At 39.0% G+C, this 24846-nt stretch overlaps 1 protein-coding gene across 12 annotated transcripts in view; it reads left to right on the forward strand.

Annotated features, from left to right (window-relative positions):
* The window catches only part of PTPRM (protein tyrosine phosphatase receptor type M), an 864300-nt gene that overhangs the window by 396006 nt on the left and 443448 nt on the right, over window positions 1-24846 (forward strand). For all 12 annotated transcript variants that reach the window (XM_033178310.1, XM_033178302.1, XM_033178303.1 and 9 more), the window contains 2 exons: window positions 5489-5663; window positions 11079-11372. In XM_033178310.1, the coding sequence (XP_033034201.1) occupies window positions 5489-5663; window positions 11079-11372 (469 nt within the window). The remainder of the gene's footprint in view (window positions 1-5488; window positions 5664-11078; window positions 11373-24846) is intronic.

A 24846-nucleotide genomic window follows, 5' to 3' on the forward strand; every position in this document is an offset into this window, starting at 1 on the left:
CTTCCCGTTTCTAGATCCTTATTTTAATCATATCTGCCAACTCCTTTTTTGCCATGTAAGGTAACACAGTCCCAGATTCTGGGGACTGGGATGTAGACATCTTTGGAGGCCCTTTTTCTGCCTACCACAGTCATGATGAGTTGGGGCAGTGTTGCTGACTGATGACACTCAGAACCTCTAAAACTTTCTTTTATATTCCCTGTTAGTCTCCTTTGTAAATATGGATTCTTTGTCTAGGGTTTGGGGTTTAAGTCTGTTAATTTAAAGAACCTCATTTTTCTCTTCTACCCCTGGAACGTTTTTTTCCACTGAGGCTGTGATTCCTAGAGTCAGCCAATGTTTCCTGAGTTCTATTTATTGTGCACCTGGGTACACAAAATGAATTAAGATATGACCCTGGACCTTATGGTCTGCTAGAGGGGAAAGATGTTACTGCAGGGGAGTACACGTTGTGTTGATTTCATTTTCTGGATATGTTTAGGTTCCTTCCCTTCCTCTTTGTCTTCTCTCTTTGTGTCATTTGTTACTATGATTTCTGAAAACAATTTACCCGTTTTCCTTTGACATCAGTTGGGGTCACGCCCTATCTCCTCCAGGCCATTACTGTATACACAGAGGTGTTTGTGTTACCACTTTGCCTAAGGTCCTTCCATTCCCAGCAGCAGAATATACTGAAATCCTCAACATGTTGTATTTCTTGTTGGAGTCTGTATTGTGGTTTTCCTTCCAGCCTTTTTATCTGCCATTCCAAGAAACACTTCTGTCCTTGCCATATGGGATAAGTTATACTTCCCTTAGGGTTCCCCTAGAGTTCCCCTATACTTTCCCTATAGTTCTTTTATAGTTCTCATATAGTTCCCCCATAGTTACCCTGTATTTCCCCTATAGTTCTGTGATCTCTCTTGGCTCCTGACTCTAGAGAGGTTCTCTTACTCACTAGACTTTTCCTCTTTATTCCCTGCCTAAGAAACTTCTGTGCATAACCAAGCCTGGGCTCAAGCAGTGCTTCCTGGAAAGCTTGCACTGACACCATCTCCAGGACTATAGTTTGAATATTTGTCCCCTCCAAAACTCATGTTGAAATGTTAATCTCCAGTATGAAATCAGTATTGAATCTCCAGTGTCACGAGTGAGAGGTGGGGCCTTTAAGAGGTGATTGGATAGTCATAGAAGAGCTCTCATGAATGCATCAATCCATGTATGGATTAGTGGTTTAATGGGTTATTATGGGAGAGGGAACAGTGGCTTTATGAGAAGAGAAGGAGAGACTTGAACTGGCAGACTCAGCCCCTCACCATGTGATGCCCTGTGCTGCCTCAAGAATCTGCAGAGTTCTGGCTGGGCGTGGTGGCTCAAGCCTGTAATCCCAGTACTTTGGGAGGCCAAAGCAGGCAGATCATGAGGTCAGGAGATGGAGACCAACCTGGCTAACACGGTGAAACCCCATCTCTACTAAAAATACAAAAAAAAAAAAAAAAAAATTTAACCGGGCATGGTGGCGGGCGCCTGTAGTCCCAGCTACTCAGGACTTTGAGGCAGGAGAATGGCGTGAACCCGGGAGGTGGAGCTTGCAGTGAGCGGAAATCGTGCCACTGCCCACCAGCAAGAAGGCCCTCACCAGATGAGGCCATTTGACTTGGGCTTCTTAGCGTCAATTACTGAAAGAAATACATTTCTTTATAAATTTTAGTTTCAGATATTCTGTTATAAGCAACAGAAAGCAGACTGAGACATCCAGTCAGGTCTCCCCCTCCTCTGTGCTATGGGAGGTAGTTTGTTGCTCTGTATTGTAATTATTGCCTTGTCTGTTTTTTTTCTTTCTTTCTTTTTTTTTTTTTTTTTTTGAGACGGAGTCGCTCTGTCGCAGGGCTGGAGTGCAGTGGCCGGATCTCAGCTCACTGCAAGCTCCGCCTCCCGGGTTTACGCCATTCTCCTGCCTCAGCCTCCCGAGTAGCTGGGACTACAGGCGCCCGCCACCTCGCCCGGCTAGTTTTTTTTTTTTTTTTTTTTTTTTGTATTTTTTTGTATTTTTTACTAGAGACGGGGTTTCACCGTGTTTGCCAGGATGGTCTTGATCCCCTGACCTTGTGATCCACCCGTCTCGGCCTCCCAAAGTGCTGGGATTGCAGGCTTGAGCCGCCGTGCCCGGCCGTCTGTTTTTTTTCTAGCCAAACAATATACTCAGTTAGGTCAGTGATGGTTCTTTTAATTTTATGCTCTCTCCACAAAAGATTGTCACCGAATGTTGGTTGAATGAATTTCTGAATCCATGCACATGTGAATGGTTTAATACAAAATGGCCTGCAGATTTGAGTAAGATGTGTGATGTGCTGTTCCTGCGTAGATTCTAGGCTAAAAGGATTGCTGCTTAGCACTTGGTTTCTCCTCCCTATGTACCATTTCTCTTGAAGCTGAATCTGACTTTTCATGTGATTAAGTACATGAGTTAAAAATTTTTAAAGGCTCTTTCCTGAGAGTTCATATGACTCACTAGAGTCACGCAGGGCTCCTAGTCCGAGGCTGTTTATTTTATAGGGCCCATCTGTGGCACGAAGACTGCGATTGTGAGTCATAGTCCTCTCAGCACATGCGTAAGTCCAAGAAGGAGGCTTTCTTACACTTGAGCGCCCTCAGAACAGCCTTGAGTGGTTGTGAGGGGTCAGTAAGTGCAAGCTTGAGAGTGCTTTTGAATAAACATTCTTTTGAGAGATACTTCTATTTGGAGAAATATTAGGAGATTATTACAAAAGTATATTATTACAGGATTCATGCCACAAGTAACTAGATAAACAAATGGATAGCCCTAAGGCCTGTTTGTTGTTGTTAATAAACAAATACTTACATATATGAAATCTGCCTTTATGGCTCAATTTCTTTTCCCTCCAAAAACCAGAGATGTGGTTCTTTTTCGGTTTAGAAATAAGACTGTGGAGTAGTATGTCTAAGATTATCCTTAGGGCTAGAATTTGCTTATTTCCTGGAGTAGGGTGAGAATCAGAGACTGAATATATATGGAAAACAGAGAGGAACCTTTCTCCTGTTGTATTATTCATGCTAAATTTAGTTTTGTTTCATTTTTTAACTTCTTGATGCTGTCTATGAGAACAAATTTAGGGCATTTAGTGAAAAAAACACATATAGACATATGTGGGATTTTATATTCTGACTTATGACATTTTATGGTATAAACAAGACTGTTTTACAGATCATACTGAAGATACTGTTGATGGAACTGTTCTTCCCCACTCCTGATGTTTCCTTCCAAGTGGCAGGAACTGTACTATTGCAGCACTCCTGTCTGCCTTCTCACTGCCCAAGCTGAAGCTGCCTGGGAGGAAGGGCTGAGCGTGCCTAGCCCAGCCCCTTCTTTGGGGAGCTGACTGCCTATGGGAACCCTGTCCCTCCATCGTGTGAGTTTTACAGCAGCACTTAACATATGGGAGGCCTTGTGGTTTTCTAGTGTGGCCTGGGACTGGGTTGGTGAGTCTGTTTAATTCTATGCTTCAGGAATAGCAAGCCTATTGTTCCTGCACTCTTAAGTCATATTCCTCAGTCTCAGGTTTATCAGTAATAAAGGTGGTACTTTGATAGCCACTCTGCCTTTCTCCTTGAATTCATCCCTCAGGTGTTCCAGTGCTCGGGCGGGGCTGCATGGTGCCAGTCGTTATGCCTGTGTCCTTGCATATGCCTGTGAGTTCTCTCAGCAGCCGTGACAGTGAGTGGTATCATCCCCTCTTTACAGATTAGTAACTGAGGCTCTATGAAGGTTAACCACTCTGGATGATCACTAGAGGTTTGGCACGCTGGTCAGGCTAACTCCTAAACTTGTGTCCCTTAGGAGATTCAGCCAATGAAAACATCATACATAACAACTTTTAAAGGACTTTGCATAATATATATCACTGGGTAATACAGATGAGTTCAATTCCTTTGTAGGCTGGCATTTTCGTAGCTATGAATATAAGCATTTTAATATAGCTGCAAGTCCCTGAGTACACAGGTGCTTGCCCACATCCCTAGCTCCATTGGCTGCCTTAACTTCATCCAAAGCCTTCATCTCTTTCTCACCATCTTGAGCTTCCTATAGCGTTTCCTGTAACCAGAATGCTCTTCCCCTCCCACCCTTTCCCTTTGCCTGGTTAGCTTCTGTTTACCCTTCAGATCTCAACTCACATGTCACTTCCTCCGACTAGCCTCCCACAGCCACTATATCTGCAGTTGGTCTGCATCGAGGTTTCTACTAGCCAGCTCATCTTTCCTAAACCACCTTGGCCATCGTTTGTGATTATGTATTCACTGTAAACCTATACGCCCCAAACAACTGCAGGCCCATAAACCTGGCCACCACTTTTCTTTTGTGTACCATTGTAATCATGCTGTCTTGACATAGTGATAGCACCTGGTTGGGATGCCAAGAGTGGTTGCTGGGTGAATAATGGATGTAGTGCTTGGGCATTATGCTTGGCATAATAGTCATGTATTAGCCTTGACGTCTTTGTCCATTGTTTTTTACTAATACTTATAAATAATATGTTAAAGATAGCCTTTTTTCCTGATCATGAAATACACACACACATGTTTTCAGCTTTCAGGGCTGGATATTCATATTTGTCTATGGGGGACTGTTGGTGTGAGAAACTTTATAGAGAGAGAGAGAGAAGAGAGTGTGTGAGAGTGAGGGCACGCACAAGAGAGACAACTAAAATCTCTAACCTGCTTTTGAGGCTTTAAATTATTGGAAGCATAAAATGGATTTCCAAGTGTGCATAACTAAAAGGGTTACTTAATATATGGGGATAATAAAAGACCAAACTGCCCCAGCTGTGGAACCTTCTTTATGTGGTCCTGGGGATATGGGATGTAGAGGAACCTCTCTTTTTACATAGGAATGTCATTTAATAGTTACTAGGCACCTACTTCTGCTTAGTTTTGTGTATCTAGGAAGAAAGTCAAAAGGGTCGAACTATTGTTTTAGTCCTGTTCAACAGGGAGTACTCTAAAACCTAACTTATATTTGAATGTTGTTATTAATACCATGTTTATTACTTCATTTATAAAATGAGTTCAGTAATAGGGTAGTGGGAGAGCTACTTTTATTTCCTAGTCAAGCATAAAAATAAGAGAAAGTGCTATAAGACCAAATGTTGATAGTTTGAGAACAAGGTCATAGTTTGAGAACAAAGTAACAAGTTTTCTGTATTTTTACTCCCCAGTTGCACTAATTTAACATAATTAATATTTTGAAGAGGCAAAAACAAAAATTTCTTCACACTTAATTTTGCATCGCTCAGTCTTTAAAGTGTTGGTCATGGCAGAATTTTAGTTTCCTGCTCAGCTGTTCTCCTAGCACAACTGCCCATGGGTAATAAACAACTGCACCATGATCTACGTGAAAATAGCATGGGTAATATGCCATTGGGTGTCTGACTGTTTTGCTCTGACAGCTTATATTGCCTTTTTTTTGTCCTCCTCATCCCTCTTGATACAGGGCATTGATGTGCGAGATGCTCCTCTGAAGGAAATCAAGGTGACCAGCTCCCGACGCTTCATTGCTTCATTTAATGTTGTGAATACCACCAAACGAGATGCCGGAAAGTACCGCTGCATGATTCGCACCGAAGGAGGTGTTGGAATATCAAACTATGCAGAGTTGGTAGTTAAAGGTATTTAATGTGTTTTTAAACCCCAGAATATTCTTCTGAAGTAGATATGTTAGGTGGCTGTTAGTTCATTATCCCTTTAAAGCTCAAACTTACCCTTGTCTGTTTCTGAACAGTGGTTTGATGACAGGCTATTTTGATGGATTGCATTTTAAGTACAAATTTTGCACACGAACAATATTTTTGAAAAATGTATTTTATCTATGTTGATTTAGTTGTATAGAAAACAATGAATGTGCTCTTGGCAAAGTCTTCTGCCAGCTCTATATACAGAGATTACAACCTATAATTTTTTTTTAAGGAATAAAATTTTTACTCATAGAAAATCACTTAAAATGCAAATATGCGTCAGCCAGGGTGTTTATGATAGTGGGGTGGTTAATAAAATGAAGCAGTGTCAGTACAAAAATGCTCAGTCATATCACACAAGCCATATTGATAATACTGTGTTAACATTCATAATGTTCCAGTTAGGTTCTGTTACTATATTTTGCATGACTGAAAAATTGAGTTATTATATTTAAGAAGGTGGGGGATAAGGGGAAATAAGTTTCTTTTAGCTGGTTTAATGGGTTTTTTGTAGGCTGAGGAATTTATAGCGTTAAGCCACCAAGACAATTTTTGGTCCCAGACAGGATAATTTCGACTTTGAGGTGTACCATGAGGCATTTTTAGACAACCTGTGGCAAGCCATTGCTGTTTTTCCTAGGAAAGCAGAATGAGGCCTGCTTTAAGAAAAGTTTTCCCTGCATTTGTTAAATATGGCACATAAAATTGACCTCTGTACATATATAATCCCAGCACTTTAGGAAGCTGAGGCCAGAAGTTCCAGACCAGCCTGGGTAACATACTGAGACCCCATCTCTACAAGATTTTTTTAAAATAAAAAAAGTTAGCCAGGTGTGGTGGCACTGCCTATGCTCCCAACTACTCAGGAGGCTGAGGTGGGAGGATTACCTGAGCCCAGGAGTTCTAGGCTGCAGTGAGCTGTGATTGTGCCCCTGCACTCCAACCAACCTGTACGGAGTGAGACCCTGTCTCTTAAACAAAAAACGCCTGTTTTTTATGTGGTATTGCTTTTATCTGCACATTTCTCAAGATAGGCAGCTTTAAAGATTGCTGGATTCAAATCCCAGAACTAGGTATGTGGATGTGGGCTGGCTTGCCCTGTGTATGCTGCTGTTTCCTTGTGTGTAAGGTAGATATCAGATAATAATGTTATCTATCTTATAGGGCTATGAGGAAGATCAAATGCAAAGTGTATATTATATATACAACACTTAGAACAGTGTACATAGTGAGCGGCGGGTGCTTGACAGGCCCTTGATGGGAAGGGAGGGGAGGACAGGGATAAACTTCTCTCTGATCCAGTCTGTCAGTGGTCTTCCCTGGAGAAGGGATGTGAGAACTACGTTGCTAACTTTTTGAAAATAAAATACCTGCCCACCTATTGTCTCCTTCCCCCTCTTGCCACACCCATATTGAGTCAGAATATCCAGGGACACAGCCTCTGTTATAAGACCTCCAGCTGGGTCAGCCATGTGCTCTGTCGTGAGATCACCACTGCCAATGTGAGTTAGTCACATGGAGCTTGTGGGGGACAGTGCACCCCAGTGAGGCCACCTCGAGAATTGATCATCTGCAGCAGTGACTGATGTTCGGCGTAAGGAAGTGCACATTAAGATACCTACTCGGATAATGTATTTGTCACAGCAGATTCTTAACATGTTTTATTTGTGGTGAGACTTGAACCAGCCTAATATTTAGGTTTAAAGTCTGTAACAAAACTAAGATTCTGCCCTGCGGTACACACCCTACCCTCTTGAAAGTGCTCTGGCAAGTGAGACATCATGATGTACAAAAAGGACACTAGTTTGCCTACAAACTGTTTTGTCATTTTAGAGTTCATCATTCTCATCATCATCATCACTACCATTATGTAATTTTCATCTTGGTTCATTTATTTTTCCTTTTCTTTCCGTTGCTAGACTGCTTCACTGTGACCTGCCACTACCCATGTTATTGATTAGTGGAATGCAAATCTAGTAGTATCTCTAAAAATTCCTTTGTGAAAAAGTTAATTTGTGGGAAGTTATAAGTGAATTATAAATTTCTAGTCTACCAGAGCAAACATAAATAGAAGGAATGAATGGGTTCGTATTCATATTTGTGCACCCTATTTTCCTGTCTTAGGACAGTGTAGTAGTATCTTGGCTCACTGTGATAAAAATTTCCAGGGACTTATTTCCATTTCTGCACACTGCCACAGCTCGTGACAATTTGCATGCAGTTAGGACTCAAATACGAAATTTAACTTTTTCTCCAATTATAATTTTATGTCCATATTTTGTATATACATATATTTTTTAATGAGATAGCATGCTAGATACTACTAGTTTTATAAAGTTATTACCTTGAAGCAATTACTTTAAAATATACACTAACGGTTTTAGGCCACTTGTCTATAATTTAACACTTCTTTATATATCATATAGTATTTGGAGTGCTGATGTTTTACAAATGGGAGAAACTAAAGTCCGTAGAGTTTTTAACTTTTTAAGGTCACACACTGATTTGTGGCCAGCCTCCCAAATAAAGACCAAGTCCTTTAATTCACTAACCATCACTGTCATCTTTATTCCTGTCTAGCTACTTTTGGTAACCAAGGACATAAAAATATTTCATATAATCTCTACAATGCATGTATATATGTATATATATCAATACCCTACTTAGTTACATTTCTATATTTCATTTGTAAACATATTTCATACAGTTAAATATGATACTGACATTTATTGATGTGTCAGGCATTTACATATGTGTATCAATTAGATATATGTCTATGTGCATGCAAGTACTCTACTGGCTTGATTTAGAATTAGTTTTATGGTATTCTTTCACTTGAATTAAGAAATATTTTAAATTGCTTTTTATCACTTTGTACAGATTAAGATTCTTCTCTCTTCCCTCCTTCCTTCTTTACCTCTTTCATCCTTTCCCTTTGGGAAAATTTGTTGAAAATTTAAATGTTGGCTGGGCGTAGTGGCTCACGCCTATAATCCCAGCACTTTGGGAGGCCGAGGCTGGCAGATCACTTGATGTCAGGAGTTCGAGACCAGCCTGGCCAACACGATGAAACTCCATTTCTACTAGAAATACAAAAACTAACCAACTGTGGTAGCACACACCTGTAATCCCAGCTACTCAGGAGGCTGAGGCTGGAGAATCATTTGAACCTGGGAGGCGGAGGCTGCAGTGAGCCACAGTGGCACCACTGTACTGCAGCCTGGGCGACAGAGCAAGATTCTGTCTAAAAATGAAAATTTAAATGTTGCCTTATTTTTGTGCTGATTCTTCTGTAAACCAAAAGTTCTTTTGAATGTCTGTCCCAAGTATTTCCAGGTTCTAGTTGAATCCTTCATTTGATTTAGCATATCTGGTATTTTTCTTAATGGAGAATTAATATAGAAAATATTCTCAGGAAACAAATGCATTTAAGTCCCATCTAATTTAGGATACTAGTAACAATGTCTTAAATGAGTGAGTGTACTCATGACCCTTTGTGACTTTGCTCCTGAGTTTTATTTTGAATGGCAGTTCAGCAACCCTTGCTAGCATTTGCAACTTGAAAGTAATTAACTGCTCTTTCAGCCTGGCTACATAAATGCCTTAGGATGTACCATAAAAGGCCCATTTCATGTCTCGGTTCAAGGAATCGCCTAATGATATGAATTGATGTTAAATCATTGTGAGTTAAGGCAGAGCTGTTTAAGGAAATGAAAAACTAGCACAAAGTTTCAGTTTATAAACAACAGCAACAATATTTTAGTAAATTTACATTGTTCTACTCTGAAGTAAAATTCATTCACAGTGTGTGTCTTCTTTTGACTTAAACAAATGAGATTTCCCCAGCAATTTAAACAAGTCAGTATGACTCATCCCACCTTGAATATTAAAAAAAGAACTAAGACAACCAACCCAACAAAGGGAACCAGTGTTGCTGGTTTTTAGCTGGTCTAGAAATTAACCCGGTGTCATCTCAGGTGCAAACCTCACATGGTACTAGCTTCCCCGAGGTCCTCTTCAGTAGGAAACATGGCTGTGATTGATCAGCTATGTCTGCCATGCAAGAGGATGCAAGAGGGTAGCAGAAATTTCAGCAAGCAAGCCAGCATATTCCAGTAATAGGATAGAGCGGATTTTATTTTTCTGTGCATTAGTATGAGCAAAATGAGGAGTTAAAAACAGAACACGCCAAAAAGGCACAAACCACCCAAAGATACAGTCTTTGAAAAAAATCACTAGATTTATGTTTTTCTGAGAGGGAGATTTATACAGATAGAAATATGTTGTTTTGTACAATTATCTCATTTATCATGTGTGATATCACCCACAGTGACATCGGCATGTGGAATACCTTCATTTGGTGCCTAGAGAGCCTTTCAACAGGCATCTAACTAATATACTGGGAATACTATTTATGATAAGATTGACAATGATACAGAAAAAGAGTCAGTCTCAGATTTTAAACAACGAGAGGGACTTTCTTGGGTTGTAAAGTGTGTTTGCTAGTGATTTCTTAGTTTTATCAAGCTGGGCATGGTATGTTTTTTGCTTCAGAGCTTTCCCTTCTATTCACTGCTTTAGTAAGATTTATTACTGGAAGTTCCCTGAATGGCAACAATGGTGGACTTCATTATCCAGAATGCTTAATTCTCCCGTAGCAGAATGAGTTCATTGTGATAGTTACTTTGGGAAAACGAGTCATCCTGGAAATGTATTTTTGATGAGATAAACTATAATTTCAGCCATGTTTTGAAAGTGGGGATACCTTTGGAATATAAATACAAGGGAACAATTTAATGATATAGAAACTAATACCTTTGATGATTTTGAAGACATTCTCAATAAGGAGATTGCCAATGAATTCTTCCTAGAGCTTAAATACTACTACTTGAGAGAACTTTTACCAGTTAACTTTAGTGAGGAAAAAAAAAAATCCTTTGATATCTGTGTAACTGACTCACTCTCAAGATACTGTAATTAGTATCCTAAAACAGGCATCACTTTAATGCATTTTTGTCTTGAGAATACTTTTTGTATTAATTCACCATTACAAAAAGTAACAGGTATGCTAATTTGCACATGCTATGCACAGTGGTTGGTGTCCTAAAACAAATTAGGGTTATGCCTACTTAAATAAGCTTATGTGTTTAAAGATGGTTTATTTCACAACTTTGAATGCAGTGAAAATCTTCATCAACATGTTTTTTCTTATTAACCCAAACAAAATTGTTCTTATCAGTTTATTCCCAAAATTTATTATCTTGTATATTTTAATAATTGATGCATGTTTAGCTCTTTTAAGACTGAAAACAAAGCATCTGAAAGACAGCTTTCTGATTTGCCTTTCAGAACCACCTGTTCCTATTGCCCCACCTCAGCTCGCCTCCGTAGGAGCCACATACCTGTGGATACAGCTCAACGCCAACTCCATCAATGGTGATGGGCCCATTGTGGCCCGAGAGGTGGAGTACTGCACGGCCAGTGGGAGCTGGAATGACCGGCAGCCAGTCGATTCCACGAGCTATAAAATTGGACACCTTGACCCAGATACAGAATATGAGATAAGCGTGCTTCTGACGAGGCCAGGGGAGGGTGGCACTGGCTCTCCTGGGCCAGCTCTCAGGACGAGAACAAAGTGTGCTGGTGAGTATAAGGAACCTTGTAACTCATTGTCATTGTCTCTCCGGGCGTTAACTGGCAGCACTGGGGTTGATCAGATGGCTAGCACGCTTCCCCTAGCTCTATCAAAACCTGTGTATGAACAGAAAATGCCCTTAGCCTGTGAATAGTCAGCTAACAGCTTGTGAACTTGGGGACCAGTAACCTCCAGGCTTGGTGTTTCTCAGCCTGCCCCCACCCTTTTTCCTATTGTTAATTTACTTCTTACTCTGAGTACCACATAGTTCATATAAGAATTGTTCGTGAAGTTTACAGAAACTGTCTACTTTACTGATGTCCTCTAGTAGGTCAGACTTTGTTATTTGGACCCCTTTGTTTTATGTTCACAGTTAATGTGCTTGCAGCCTGGAGGGGCTCTGGAATAACAGATTCCATCTTAGAGATAGCCTTAAAGATGTGTTCTCATTGATGGGTGTTTGATGGAAGGTCTGCTGTCTGATGTGTTGGGCCCATTTGTATCATAAGCAAGAGTGATTTATGTGCTGGGTGCAGTCTTGAGTTTCTTAGATTATAAATTTCTAATTGTGCTAAACCCATTCCACAACTTAAATAAAAGTAGGGTTAATGGAGAGAGAAGTGTAAAATCTTCCAAAAATCAAAACCTGAAGAAAGCTGCCCAATTCGTGGTTGTAGTGTTGTTTCATATGACTACTCTCTGGTAGGAAGCAGAGAGAAACAGTATATTGGGATACTGAAGTGTTCTTTTATCTTGTAAATGAGAAATTTCTGTGTTGAATTGTGTGCTGAGATGAAGAGATTCCATAAACTGTTATGGTGTTAGTTAATTATTCGGATAGCATTAGATAAGAATACATTTATCAATGTTTCATTTCTTTCTTAAGTTTCAAAAATGCTTAGCGTAGTCAGACTCTACCTGGTAGGAGTAAGATAAATTATTAAACCTTAACCATTGCAGCTTGTTTTTAAATTTTTTCTTCATAATTTGTATCAATACTATTTCCACAAGTTTGATGCTCGTGGAAAATTCTGTATTTTAAAAAAGACTTTTGTTAGAAAAGGGAACAGGTACGTTTTTCTTCTGGGGATACATGCTATTGAGTACAAGGACTGGCCTGGGTTAGTAGACTGTGTACTTTGCTGTTGTGTACATCTTTCATCTGTTTCTCAGACCCACATCTGTATCCTCCTGGCACCTTTGTGCAGGCAGTCTGGTCCCTGGAATAAGACCTGCTGTTTTGAACTGGTGATTTCCCACAGCCCTGAGTGGTGGCTCTAAGGAGAAAGGAGAATTTCCCAATCCTTTCTCTTCCTCTCTTCTTCAAACCTCGTCGTCTCCTCTATTTAGTTGAATACATTCTGTCATTGTTGTAAAACAGTTTTATCTTATCATTTGTTGCAATGCAAACAATAGCTATGGATAATACTGCCTCCGTCATTTTACACGATAGGCATTGGTTTCTAATCTGTTATGTTACCACTGCCTTATGAATTCTCCAGGGCAGGTCCTTTGATCCCCGTAATACAGATGGTGAAAGTGAAGCCTGCGTGAGCTCCTTCCCACTTCCAAACTCACTCTGTAAGAAGTAAGTTTAGTGTTATTTCACTTTAGTGTTAAGAATTCCTGTTTTGGGCATGGCAATATATGGTTTCTCTCTCTCTCCAAAAACAGGTTAGAATTTCATTGTTTAGGCCAGGCACGGTGGCTCACACCTGTAATCCCAGCACTTTGGTAGCCCGAAGCGGGTGGATCATGAGGTCAGGAGATCGAGACCATCCTGGCTAACGTGGTAAAACCCCATCTCTACTAAAAATATAAAAAAAAAAAAAAAAAAAAAAAAAAATTAGCCAGACGTGGTGGCAGGTGCCTGTAGTCCCAGCCACTCGGGAGGCTGAGGCAGGAGAATGGCGTGAACCTGGGAGGCAGAGCTTGCAGTGAGCTGAGATCGTGCCACTGCACTTCAGCCTGGGCAACAGAGCAAGACTCCATGTCAAAAAAAAAAAGATTTTCGTTGTTTAGATTGGAGAGAGAATGTGATCTGTTTCAATTGTAGTCACTAGCAGCCCCACCTACATAATGTTTCCAGTCCTGTTCTTTTTTTTTTTAAACACATTTTTGCCTTTTCTTTTGGTTTTGTATCTGTACATCTCAGCTATTGACACATTGCTGTATATATTTCCACTGATTATAATGCATGTGTGTTTTCAGGAAGCCTTTTGATATTGCTGCATGATGTGTAAATGGATAATACTCAAAGAGATAAAGTAAGTTTTAATAATAGATTGACAGTTATTTTTAAGAAATGAAAACCATTTTGAATTGATATTTGTAGGCCCACACTGTGCCTTGATGTATGAAACCTCATCTAAGCCAAGAAGCCTAATGATGATGCCCCCTTTCCTCTTAACTGTTTTCAGCCTGCAGTTGGTGCTGTTGGTGATGCATGGTCTGGTTGTGCCCTGCGCTGGCATGGAGCCACCCTCAGAAAATGGAGGGAGATATGTTAGGTGAAAGGGTCAAAGTTAGAAAGAAGAGAGTGAGGCACGTTTGGTGGGTGAGGAAAGTGAAAGGTGAGGAAGGTGAAGTCAAATGAGACTTTTTGCTATAGAAAGAAATATAGTTCACCCTTCTTCACCTGGGGTTTTGAGAAAATCTGCAGGTAATATCAGTAATCACTGTTTATGATCTGTGTGGAATTTTGGGAAGCAGGAGCAAGTTAAAGGGAAAAAGATGCTGTAAATTATAGACTGAAAATTTGGCATCAGTCCCCAAGTGTTACTCAGATGGTCTGTGAGCATTTAACGTACCTAAAGAGCAGGTCATGGATGTCGTAAACCTGGGAGAGACTAGGAGCATTCTGCAGCAGTAAGTGGAAAACATCCTTGGCCAGGGGCAAATGGTTGATGAATCTAATAGGGTGATACATAATAGGAATAAATCTAAACCCTTCCTGTATGGTTCAAAAAAGCCAAGAGTACTGGCTTCGAATTAGAGTAATACAATTTAGCAGCAATATGTATGAAGAAGAGATTGAGGATTTGGATTCAATGCAAATGAATCTGCAATATCATCCATCTTGTATTAATTATCCCTGTGATGTTACAGCCTCACCATCCTCTGCAAAAAAAAAAAAAAAATCCTGAAATAATCTTAGGTTGCATCAGGAAAGCAAAATGCCCATATTGAAGGAGGTGATAGCCTTAATCTACCAGTGCTATTTAGGCTTCCCATAATTCTCACAATTATTTCTAGTTCCTGCTTTTTAAGAGAGACAGCACAAAATAGATTTTGCCCATGGGGAGGGCAATCAGGATAGGAAAGGGTATGGAACCTTTTGCGACTAATGAGGAATGGTGGAAGGAACTGAGAAGGGGATAGGGAGGAAAGGGTACCTGTGTAAACTCGACAAGAGCTGAGTGAGTTTCTTGTGGCTGATTTGTTCAAGCGTAACCTGACATGGTAGAAAGTGATTTCTATAATCAGAAGAGAATTGAGCTGGTTGACCTTGAAGATCTCTTCAGTATGAAATTCTATGATTCATTTCTTGCTTTCTTTCTGATGAGATGATCCACCGGATATTTCTACCCTGAAAGTCTTTCAGTTTCATTTTTATTTCATCCTTGTCTAAATACTCCATAATCAAGCTTATCAAGTATTATTCTTTGGACAGTGAAGGTCTGCTATTATGTTTCCAAAAATCTGAGCAAAGGGGGAGAACATGTAAGTTTTTACTACAGTGAAGTAGAATAAATTTGAAGGACTGACTCACTCTGAGATTTCCTGCGTGAGTTTTGTGCTAAAATATCACTTCAATTCATGAAATAATAGAGCTAGAGCCAGAGTCAGTGGTTGAGAACACAGGCTCTGGGAGCAGCCACCTAGGTTTTAGTTTAGGCTCTGCCTGGCACTGGACACAGGACTAGAGAAAAACTGCTAACCCTCCCTGGGCCTGAGTTGCCTTATCTATAAAACAGAGGTGATGAGAATATGTATTTCATTGCTTTGTTCTGAGCCTTAATGAGCTAATGAATATCAGTTGCCTAAAACAAACGCTTACATATAGCACATGGTCAATCACAGTTAACTATCATTTAATAAATTTTTGTCTTTTAATATTTTCATTCAGAAGAATTAGACACTGGCAACCTCATTACCCAATGCTTTAGAAATATTGCTTATCTGGGAAATGTAAAATCTGAGAACCATGGTTTCTATTGTGAGCTGATAGAATTCCTTGCAGTTGTGCATTACGTTCTTATCTGTTAAATCCGTTTATTTTGGCCAAGCTCTGTTTTCATTTCTGTGCTGCATCAGTGACACCTGTCCTATCATTTTTTGATGACACCCATGAAACTGTATTTAGCTTCTTGTATTAAAATGGCAAGATCACTATTTTTTGCCCATCGTCTGTGAAATGGAATTGATTTTCCTGTGTGGCTTGTAGACACAATCTCATTACCTGGTTGGATTTCTGCAAGGATGGTATTGTAACACAATTCCAAAATTCTTGCTGCTTATGCTTCTGAAAATGATTTCCAAATATATGCACAAGCTCTCCATGCAAGACCTTGATCCAATCACATAGCTTCCCTGATTCCACATCTTCATCTCTAATGTGGGGCAGCAACAGCTGCCCTGACTGTATCAGAGGTGGTTTTGAAGATCAGCTTAGATTTTATCTGTAAAGACATTTTTCAAAATGATAAAATGCTCTGTCAATATGGGTTATTGTAAAAAGTGACTATAGTCAGAAGCTTCCGTCAAGCTTTATATACATATCCAATTATTTTCCAGCTTTGCAGTTCAGCTATAGTTGGGTAACTTTAGAGAGTTAAAATTACTTCAGCATCCAGTTAAACAAAATGCAATTTAGTTTGTGATTTCTAATGTATCCTATATTCTCAAATTCCGTGCAGACTGTATATCATAAGCCATTGAATAGTAGCTCCTTGAAACAAAGAACTGGGTGATGTTGTCAGATTAATTTCCACAGTGGACTTTTTATGTGTTATTTGGAGATACTTCTTTTTATGTGCTCTGGTTATTGGTTAACTGTGGTTAAGTAGCTTGCTAATAACTGGCCTCAGGAACTAACAAAGGATTATTATAAACGAATGACTAAGCAATTAAGATTGGTGAGAGTGAAACAAAGCTTAACTAAAATGTGTTCTTTAGAATTAATACACCTAAAAATATTTGAAAAAATAATGATTGTGCCTTAAAAAATTATCCATAAAATACATATTGAGCATCCATATTTGCCAGACACTATTCCAAGCCCTGCCGGTAGAGTGACAAGATTCTGCCTTCAGGACTTATGTATTTTGGGGTGTTGGAGGAAGGGAGTATATAGGCAACATACATATATACGTGTAGCCAAGGCAGGAGGACTGTTTGATACTAGGAGTTTGAGGACAGCCTGGGAAACTTAGCAAGACTCCATTGCTACAAAAAATTAAATTAAAAATAATTAGCTGGGCACTGTGGCATACACTTGTAGTCCCAGCTACTCGGAAGGCTGAGATAGGAGGATAACTTGAGCCCAGGAGTTGGAGATTACAGTGAGCTTTAATCACACCACCGCACTCCAGCATTGACAGAGTAAAACCCCATCTCTAATACATATTACACACACACCCACACACAACACATGTGTATAGAATACAGTGTCAGATAAATGATAAATGTTATGAAGAAAAATAGAAGAAGGGAGAGAATAGAGAGGTAGGAGATGATATTTTTTATTAATTTTACTGTATTTAGTAACAAAATTTACCATCTTATAACCAGTTTTAAGTGTATAGTTCGATCATGTTAAGTACATTCAGCCAGTCTTCAGAATCTGTTTTTCATATATGGGTACATAGTAGGTATATATATTTATGAGCTACATGAGATATTTTGATACGGGCATGCAATGTGTAATAGTCACATCAGGGTAAATGGGGTATCCATCACCTGAAGTATTTATCCTTTGTGTTACAAACAATCCAGTTACATTCTTTGTTATTTTTAAATGTACAATTATTATTGACTCTTGTCACCCTGTTGTGCTATCAAATACTAGTTTTATTCAGAATCTTTACACCTTCCCAAACTGAAACACTGCATCCACTAAACGCTAACTCTCCACTCCCCTTCCCCATAACCCTGGCAACCACCAGTCTCCTTTTTGTCTCTATGGATTTGACTATTTAGATGTCTCCTATAAGTGGAATCATGCAGTATTTGTCTTTCTGTGACTGGCTTATTCCACGTAGCATAATGCTCTCCAGGTTTATCCTTGTCATCATGTGTGTGATTGCACCTTTTTAATTATGCTGATAATTGAATTGTGTGTGTGTGTTTCATATAATTCTTTGTGAACGACTTAGAGACTGTAAGCACTGACTTTGCTTTTAGTTTGAAAATACACCTTCTTTATGATCTAGGGAGATGTTTATTAGTAAAACATGTACTGCTGGGTTCCTGAGGAGTCCAAGTATGATCAGGTATTCTAGAAACGTTCTGTCGGAACGGCAGAGCCATCGCATCCACAGCCAGCCTGCTGCTTGCTGGGAATAGGAGTGATGTATTAGAAGTCTTTAACAAATGTGATGTGTGAGAAGTATACACATTTTTTTAAATGTGATGTTTTATAAAAGAAATCGTGTTTTTATAACTTGCATCTTTGTAATGATTAAGAGTGAGTTTTAATATCTGTCTGCATAGTTATATATTTGTCTGCCTAGTATATGCCTAGTTAGAGCTTTTTACATAACTGTAATAAAAACTTGGAATATGTATTACATTAAAATGTATTTTGTTGGATTTAGGTGCTTTGATAGCATGCAGTTATAGCTATCTTATCTGCATTATTTTCAGTGGCAGAAGATATTGGACATACTTGCCACTATTTGGAGTCATTTCACCTCTCAGTCTTTGTTCGTGTCTGCTTATCCCGTTGTGGTATGCAGTTTTGTGAATCTCCTATTGTTTTGTGATGACAGTCGTACTGTTGCACTTGAACAGATGTATTTGTGTAGCTTTCTTGTATCCTTGCCTTGTTCTTCTATAAATAAGCAACATACGCAAACACACACATATTTGGGGGTATTGGAGGGAGGGAATATACAGGCAATGTATATGTACATATGGAAGATAAACAAAGGATTAGTGTTCCTTCACAGTAAGGACCCAACAGTCCTGACTGTGGGAATTTTGTACTAACTACAAATTTATGGTGTTGTGTTTTCTTTTATCTTATGTGCTGAGATCGTCTCTCACTGTGCCTTATGTAGTAGCAACGCCTTGTTCTGTCATACTTGGTCCAGTCTAAATGTCACTAAATTTAGGTTCATATTGGTTTTGAAATATTAATTCGCTGTGTTTGCCTAGTGGTAACACCAGAGTGACTCATTTTAAATATATCTGAATGAGATTCTCATGTTGGAAATGAGTAGTGACAGGTTCCTTGGCAAGGGGGCATTACATGAAGCCCAACGGCACCATGACTGCATTCAGCTGAAGGCTGACCTCGCTGCTTTTTTTTTTTTTTGTATTATTATTTTTAGTTTCTTTTTGTGGGAAAAAAGGAAATAATTCTGGTTGAAATGTGAATAATCTGAAATTAAACCCTGCCAAAACCTGACTTATTTTCTCTTAAATCAAACCTAGTAGTATTTGTCTTTTCTGTACAGAATTATCACTGGCATTGCAATAAGTATCTGGACTTACGGGGCTGACCCTCGGGTACCTGGGACCATGTGGGAGCTAATCTAACAATGGCTGTTACTTGGAAAGAATAAAGGCCAAAGACCTCATTGAGTGGAGCATAATTTATTTTTAATTTAAGTTTATTTACCAGGGAAAAAAATTAAAAGTGTTCTAATTCTAAAACAGCTCTGCCAAAGGGCAACATATTTTCATGAATTTTGAATACATTAAGCCATTAAAAACCTTTTTAAATTATGAACGTGAAAAGGGCATGAGGAGTACCTTCCCTATTAGACTGCAGATGTCAAATACTTTGGATCACATCACAGTGTGCATAGGACAGGAACATACCAGCAATGCAGTGTCTTTTTTATTCTTTATAGATGTTTAGGCCCCAGAGATTTTGTAATTAATACCTAAACCTCAAGTTCTGCTGCCCTTAAACACTGATTCAGCACTTTCCGTGTGCTTGAACCCTAAGGCAGCGGCGGAAGGGTATAGAATAGAACTGTGGGAGCAATTCTGCATGAGAGGTTCAGAAGCTCCTCTAAAAAGTGCGGGTAGTGGAGGTGGTTGTTTGTAGAGTTATCCAGTGACTCTTGAAGTGTTGTGACAGGTTTCTGGAAGGTGTCAGGCAGGCCCCTGGGCTGTGAAAAATGAGTGTGCTAACAGTGCTCCTCAGCTTCCTGTAGGCTTGTTTTTGAAATCTTTGTAGGTGGCTTCTTGTGTAGCTTTGAATACACTGAGGAGTCCGGGAAAACGAAGGGAAAGAGCTGGAGATTGCAACTGGGGACCTGTGGCCTAGCCCTGCTGTCCCTCTGATGAGCCATCTAACCTGGGGAAGAATCACAGAACCATTCCAGGCTGTATTTTGTGTGTCTGTCTGTGAGGGGCTTGACCAGCTTCCTTGTTCTAGGGATCTGACAGGTCATCTGACCCCCTGTGAGAGGGGGTTTGCTATGGGAAAAACATGATTGTTACTAGTATGAGTCCTTGTCTGAGCACCAGCTACAGCTGTGAGCGTGGTCCTCCAGGCCCTGGCATGTGTGAGGATGCCTCTGCATTCTGCAGCAGTACCTCCTAGGAAAGGAAGACATCTACTACATTTCCTTTGAACAATTCTTAGAGACCCCAGGCCATCTTAATTTCCCCCAAATCTCTTATACATTTAACAAGAAAAAAATTACTGATAATGACATGATTAATTTTTTATTAGAGCACATGTCTTAATTCTTTATCACATTTATAATGTGGAGAGGTTGTATTTTATGATCTTTATGTTAGCATTTATACTACACTGGGGTCCTATGCATAATCTGTATGTACTGCATACGTATGTGTTTTGAAAGGACTTGGAGCATAATTGACTGCTTTAAATGATCATAAAGGCTTATTATACTTTTGTGACTGCCTTTGTGAACATTCAGAGCAGACAGTGTTCCCCTGGGGAACTGCCTTCACTTTATAGTCTGACTGACTTGGGTGGGTGAATGTTGGTTCTGGCACAAATAGCTGAAAACTCTCAACAAATGAGTTAACCTTCCTATTCCTAGTTTCCTAATGCTTCTGTTTTTGTTTGTTTGTTTGTTTGTTTGCTTTAACAGTACTAATGCAGCTGGGAAAATTTACATATGCTAATGTAGTTAGCAGGAAAACTTGTTAGCAGAGTACTTTGGTCACCTGGTGGCTCCTGAATGAATTCTAAGTAGGTTTACTATTAAATGCTGATACAAAATTAAGTTTTGTTACTGCCAGGGATACACACTCCTCTGGTGAAATCTTTCAATAGGACTTTTAAACTGAATGGATTGGGTTGCATTTGACACACATATAAGTTGCAGTTTAAGCAAAGCAATATATATATATATCCTCAAGGTAGTGCCAAGAAAAAAAAAAAAAAGATCACATGTTCACTCAAACCTGGGAAAACTTTTTGTTTTGTCTCTTTAAGGTGTGGTCAGGATAGAAAATAGCATAGTGACCCAAGGTCCCTGTACTGCAGGGTGGCAAAGAAAATAGAATAACTGCAAATACTTTGTTTACATATGAGACATTGTTATGCTGTGCTTGTGGATGTATTGTAATTATTAGTGACATGATGAGTGTTTTTGACACTTTTAACTTTTTGGAGGGTTCTGCCCCCACTCTAACACATTTTTTTTTTTTTTTTTGAGATGGAGTTTCACTCTTTTTACCCAGGCTGGAGTGCAGTGGCATGATCTCAGCTCACTGCAACTTCCACTTCCCAGGTACAAGCGATTCTTCTGTGTCAGCCTCCCAAGTAGTTCAGATTACAGGCGTGTGCCACCACGCCCAGCTAATACTTTGTATTTCGTGGAGATGGGGTTCCACCATGTTGATCAGGCTGGTAGCCAGCTCCTGCCCTCGGGTGATCTACCCGCCTTGGCCTCCCAAAGTACTAGGATTACAGGCATGTGCCACTGCGCCTGGCCCACTCTAACACTTGCAAGTTTATCCAGAGGACTCAAAGCTTGGTGGCAGTTTGCTTAGAGCCAGAAGGCTGAGGTGTCCTGGGGGACACATTTCTCTTTTGCTCATTTGCACACAGACCCCAGGAAGGCCTGTGAACCCTGATGAGTGAGATTGGATGACTGGGGTCTTGGTGTTGTGGATGTAAGGAATTAAAGCACACAGGTAAAATTGTTCACCATGAGGGCTGCTTCTGAGCCAGGCTTACCTTGTATCAGTGTCCCTGGCCTGAGACCGGACAGAGCCAGTCTTAGGAGGGCCTTTGTCTTCTGAACATTTTAGGAAAAGCTCAGTCACTCTTGACCTAACAGATATGTTATATGTTGTGTCTGGAACCACTGTCATGCTTTGGGAAACAGGTGGCTTTTATCTTCACCTCATATGTCCTGTGTACTTCCTTCTATCCGCGCTCCTCTCAGCACATCCAGATGCATTCTCTTCTTATCAACCCAGCTCTCAGTTTATTCGTCCTCATTAACACAAAATGTGGACTCACTGGGACATATTCAGTGGCATCTGGCCTCCAGTTAAGACTTGCTGACTTCATCTGTAAGGATAATGCTGCTTGTGCTTTTAAAAACTAAATAATAAGCAAGATAAATGAAAGCTAAAACTTGTATATTCATAACGACAGATTATGAAAGCTTGATAATATGTCAGAATTTTAGTTTATGAGGGTTAGCCATGTTCCTTTGTGTAACACTTTTATAAATTAATTTTAAGAATATAAAGAACTGGTAATTACCTATTAGAATAAATTGCAAATGAATAGAATGCTTTAAAAATGAATAATGCATATAAATGGAATTTAAATTATAAATACAAGAAATTTTATTAAGAAGTATGGTTATACCTATTATTAAAATAGAAAAGATAATAGAGCTGTTTGATACCAGAATTGCTGATCTTCTATCCATGTTATTACCATTGTAGAATGAGTAATATAAGTAATGTAACTATTCAGGTAAAATATTTCCATTGACTAAATAACAATATTTCTTTCTTATACGTCTAGGCAAGTGACTGTAAACGCATATTTGTAGTCAGCCTTGAAACCCTTTCTAAAGGGCTTTTTAGAAATACGTTAACATTTGAAAAAATATATATATTAAATATATTTATGCTAAATATTATATATTGCTATTTCACTATTCTGTAGCTCAGCTATAGTGCTCCTAATTTGAGAATTGAATTCATGATAAATAACATTTTGCTTGTTAATGTTTGTATCTTGTTAATGGCCTTTGAAAATCACTGAAGTCATAGATGTCATATAAGAAGGCAAAAAATATAGAAGTATATGATGAAGAAGGTAACAGATTCCCTCCTCTTTCAGTCCGTTTGCCAGGAATCATCATTGTTAATCCTTTTGTATTTATCCTTCAACATCTCTATCTAAGCTCATATAGGTTTGTAAGTATCAATATATGTCCTCAGACTCTCCCTTACTAATTCTAACAAATGGATTATATTGTACATGTTACTCATCAGCTTGATTTCACATCTGCCAGTATTTTCTGAACAGCTCTCTAGTTGCTAGAGTCTAGTACAATATATGTTATATAAACATATATAACCCACATATAATATATAAACCCACTCTTATTAGTAGCTGTTTATTCTTTTGTAATATAGATGACCTAATTTATTTAGTCCCTCCTCTCTTGATGGATATTACAGGTTTTGTTCACTAATGAAAGAAATATTTCAGTAAATATCTATAAATATATATTGTGTACAAATATTTCTACTTCTATAAGTTTACAGTTTTAAGATAGAATTGCCAGGCCAAAGATACTTGCATTTAAGACTTTAGTAGGTGCTGTCAGATTACTTTCTACAAGGTTCTATCAAGTTATGCTCTACCAGCAAGGTGTCACAGTGTCAGGGTCCTCAAATGCTTTCAAGCGCTGAATATTAATGATCTTTTAAAACTTAAAAAAATCAATTTATTGGGTTTAAATTGTATGTTATTGTTTTAATTTGCATTTCGTGTTTTCCATGCATGTATTCCCTACATTTGTTCCTCAGCAAACTGTCCATTTCTGTCCTTAGGATGCTTTTCTAATCTTTTCCTTTTTAATTTATAAGGATATTTTCTATAGTAGAGTTATTAACCATTTGTCATGTGTTTTCAAACTATTTTTCTTATTCTACCATTTGCTGTTAACTTTATTTGTGGTTTGTTATAGAGAAATCTTTACATTTTATGTAGTTAAATTTATCAATCATATCTTTTAGGGCTACCCATACTCATTAATACTCAGTAGGTATCATTGGAATATAAATCACTCCAAATACCTATTAATTTAATCTAGGTACATGTCTAGATACACAATTATGTTTGCTAAATGAACCATTGTTTCTTCGTAATGGCTTCTTACCTGTCTTGTTTTGAAAGATTTTTTTTACATTTTTGTTGAATTTTTTAGAACTTATTTTTATACTTAGATTGTTTAGTCAGTGAGATCCTGGTCAAAAAAAGACTTGAGGGGAATACTCCAGGGCTGAGGAGCCTTCTGGGGACAGTTCCTTTGCACTTCAGTGACCTAGGAGGAGAATGGTCCATTCTCACCTTTGCATGTTGCTTGATGTGGTGCTTGAGAATGTGGCAGGCAGCATGTGACCACGGGGAAACCAGCTAAAAAGGCAGCTGCTATGAAAGCCGAGTAGACATAACTGAGCCAAAATGCCCTCCACACCTCATTTTGGTTTGCCCCATTTGTTTATTCATTTCCTAATTTTGTGTAATATTTTTGAGAATCTGCTGAGAGGCATTCTCCTAGGCTTTGAGGATACAGTTAATAGGCAAAACTATCAAGTCTCCTGGCCTCCCGGACACAGCTTTCCAGTTTCTAAAGTTCTCCATTGCTGTGCAGTGTGTGCACACATTTAAATGAAGCAAAGCTTGCAGAGATTCCCAGAGCAGTTGTAGAGAGGAGGTTCTAAAAGTCAACATAAATACTAGGTCAGACAGGAGCATCACAAATAAATTGTTTTAATCAGGACGTTTTGGGCTGCAAGTAATATCAATGCTCCTATAGGCTACCAATGAGGAAATTTATTAACTTGTATTAATGGGAAATCCATAGGTAAGGCACCCTTTGCAGTTTGTTGTTCAGTGACTCAGTGATCTTCCTGGGGACATGGGCTCTTTCCAAATCTCTGATCTATTGGCCTCAACCCCAGGCCGGCTCTCTTTGTGGTGATGAGGTGACATTTAAAAGCATTAGGGAAACATGCTGTGTTCATATCTAATGGGGAGAGAAGAATATTTCCCCAGTCATAGAATGT

This window comes from Trachypithecus francoisi, unplaced genomic scaffold (genome assembly GCF_009764315.1).
Source record: "Trachypithecus francoisi isolate TF-2019V2 unplaced genomic scaffold, Tfra_2.0 Lachesis_group19, whole genome shotgun sequence".
Classification (NCBI taxonomy): Eukaryota; Metazoa; Chordata; class Mammalia; order Primates; family Cercopithecidae; genus Trachypithecus; species Trachypithecus francoisi.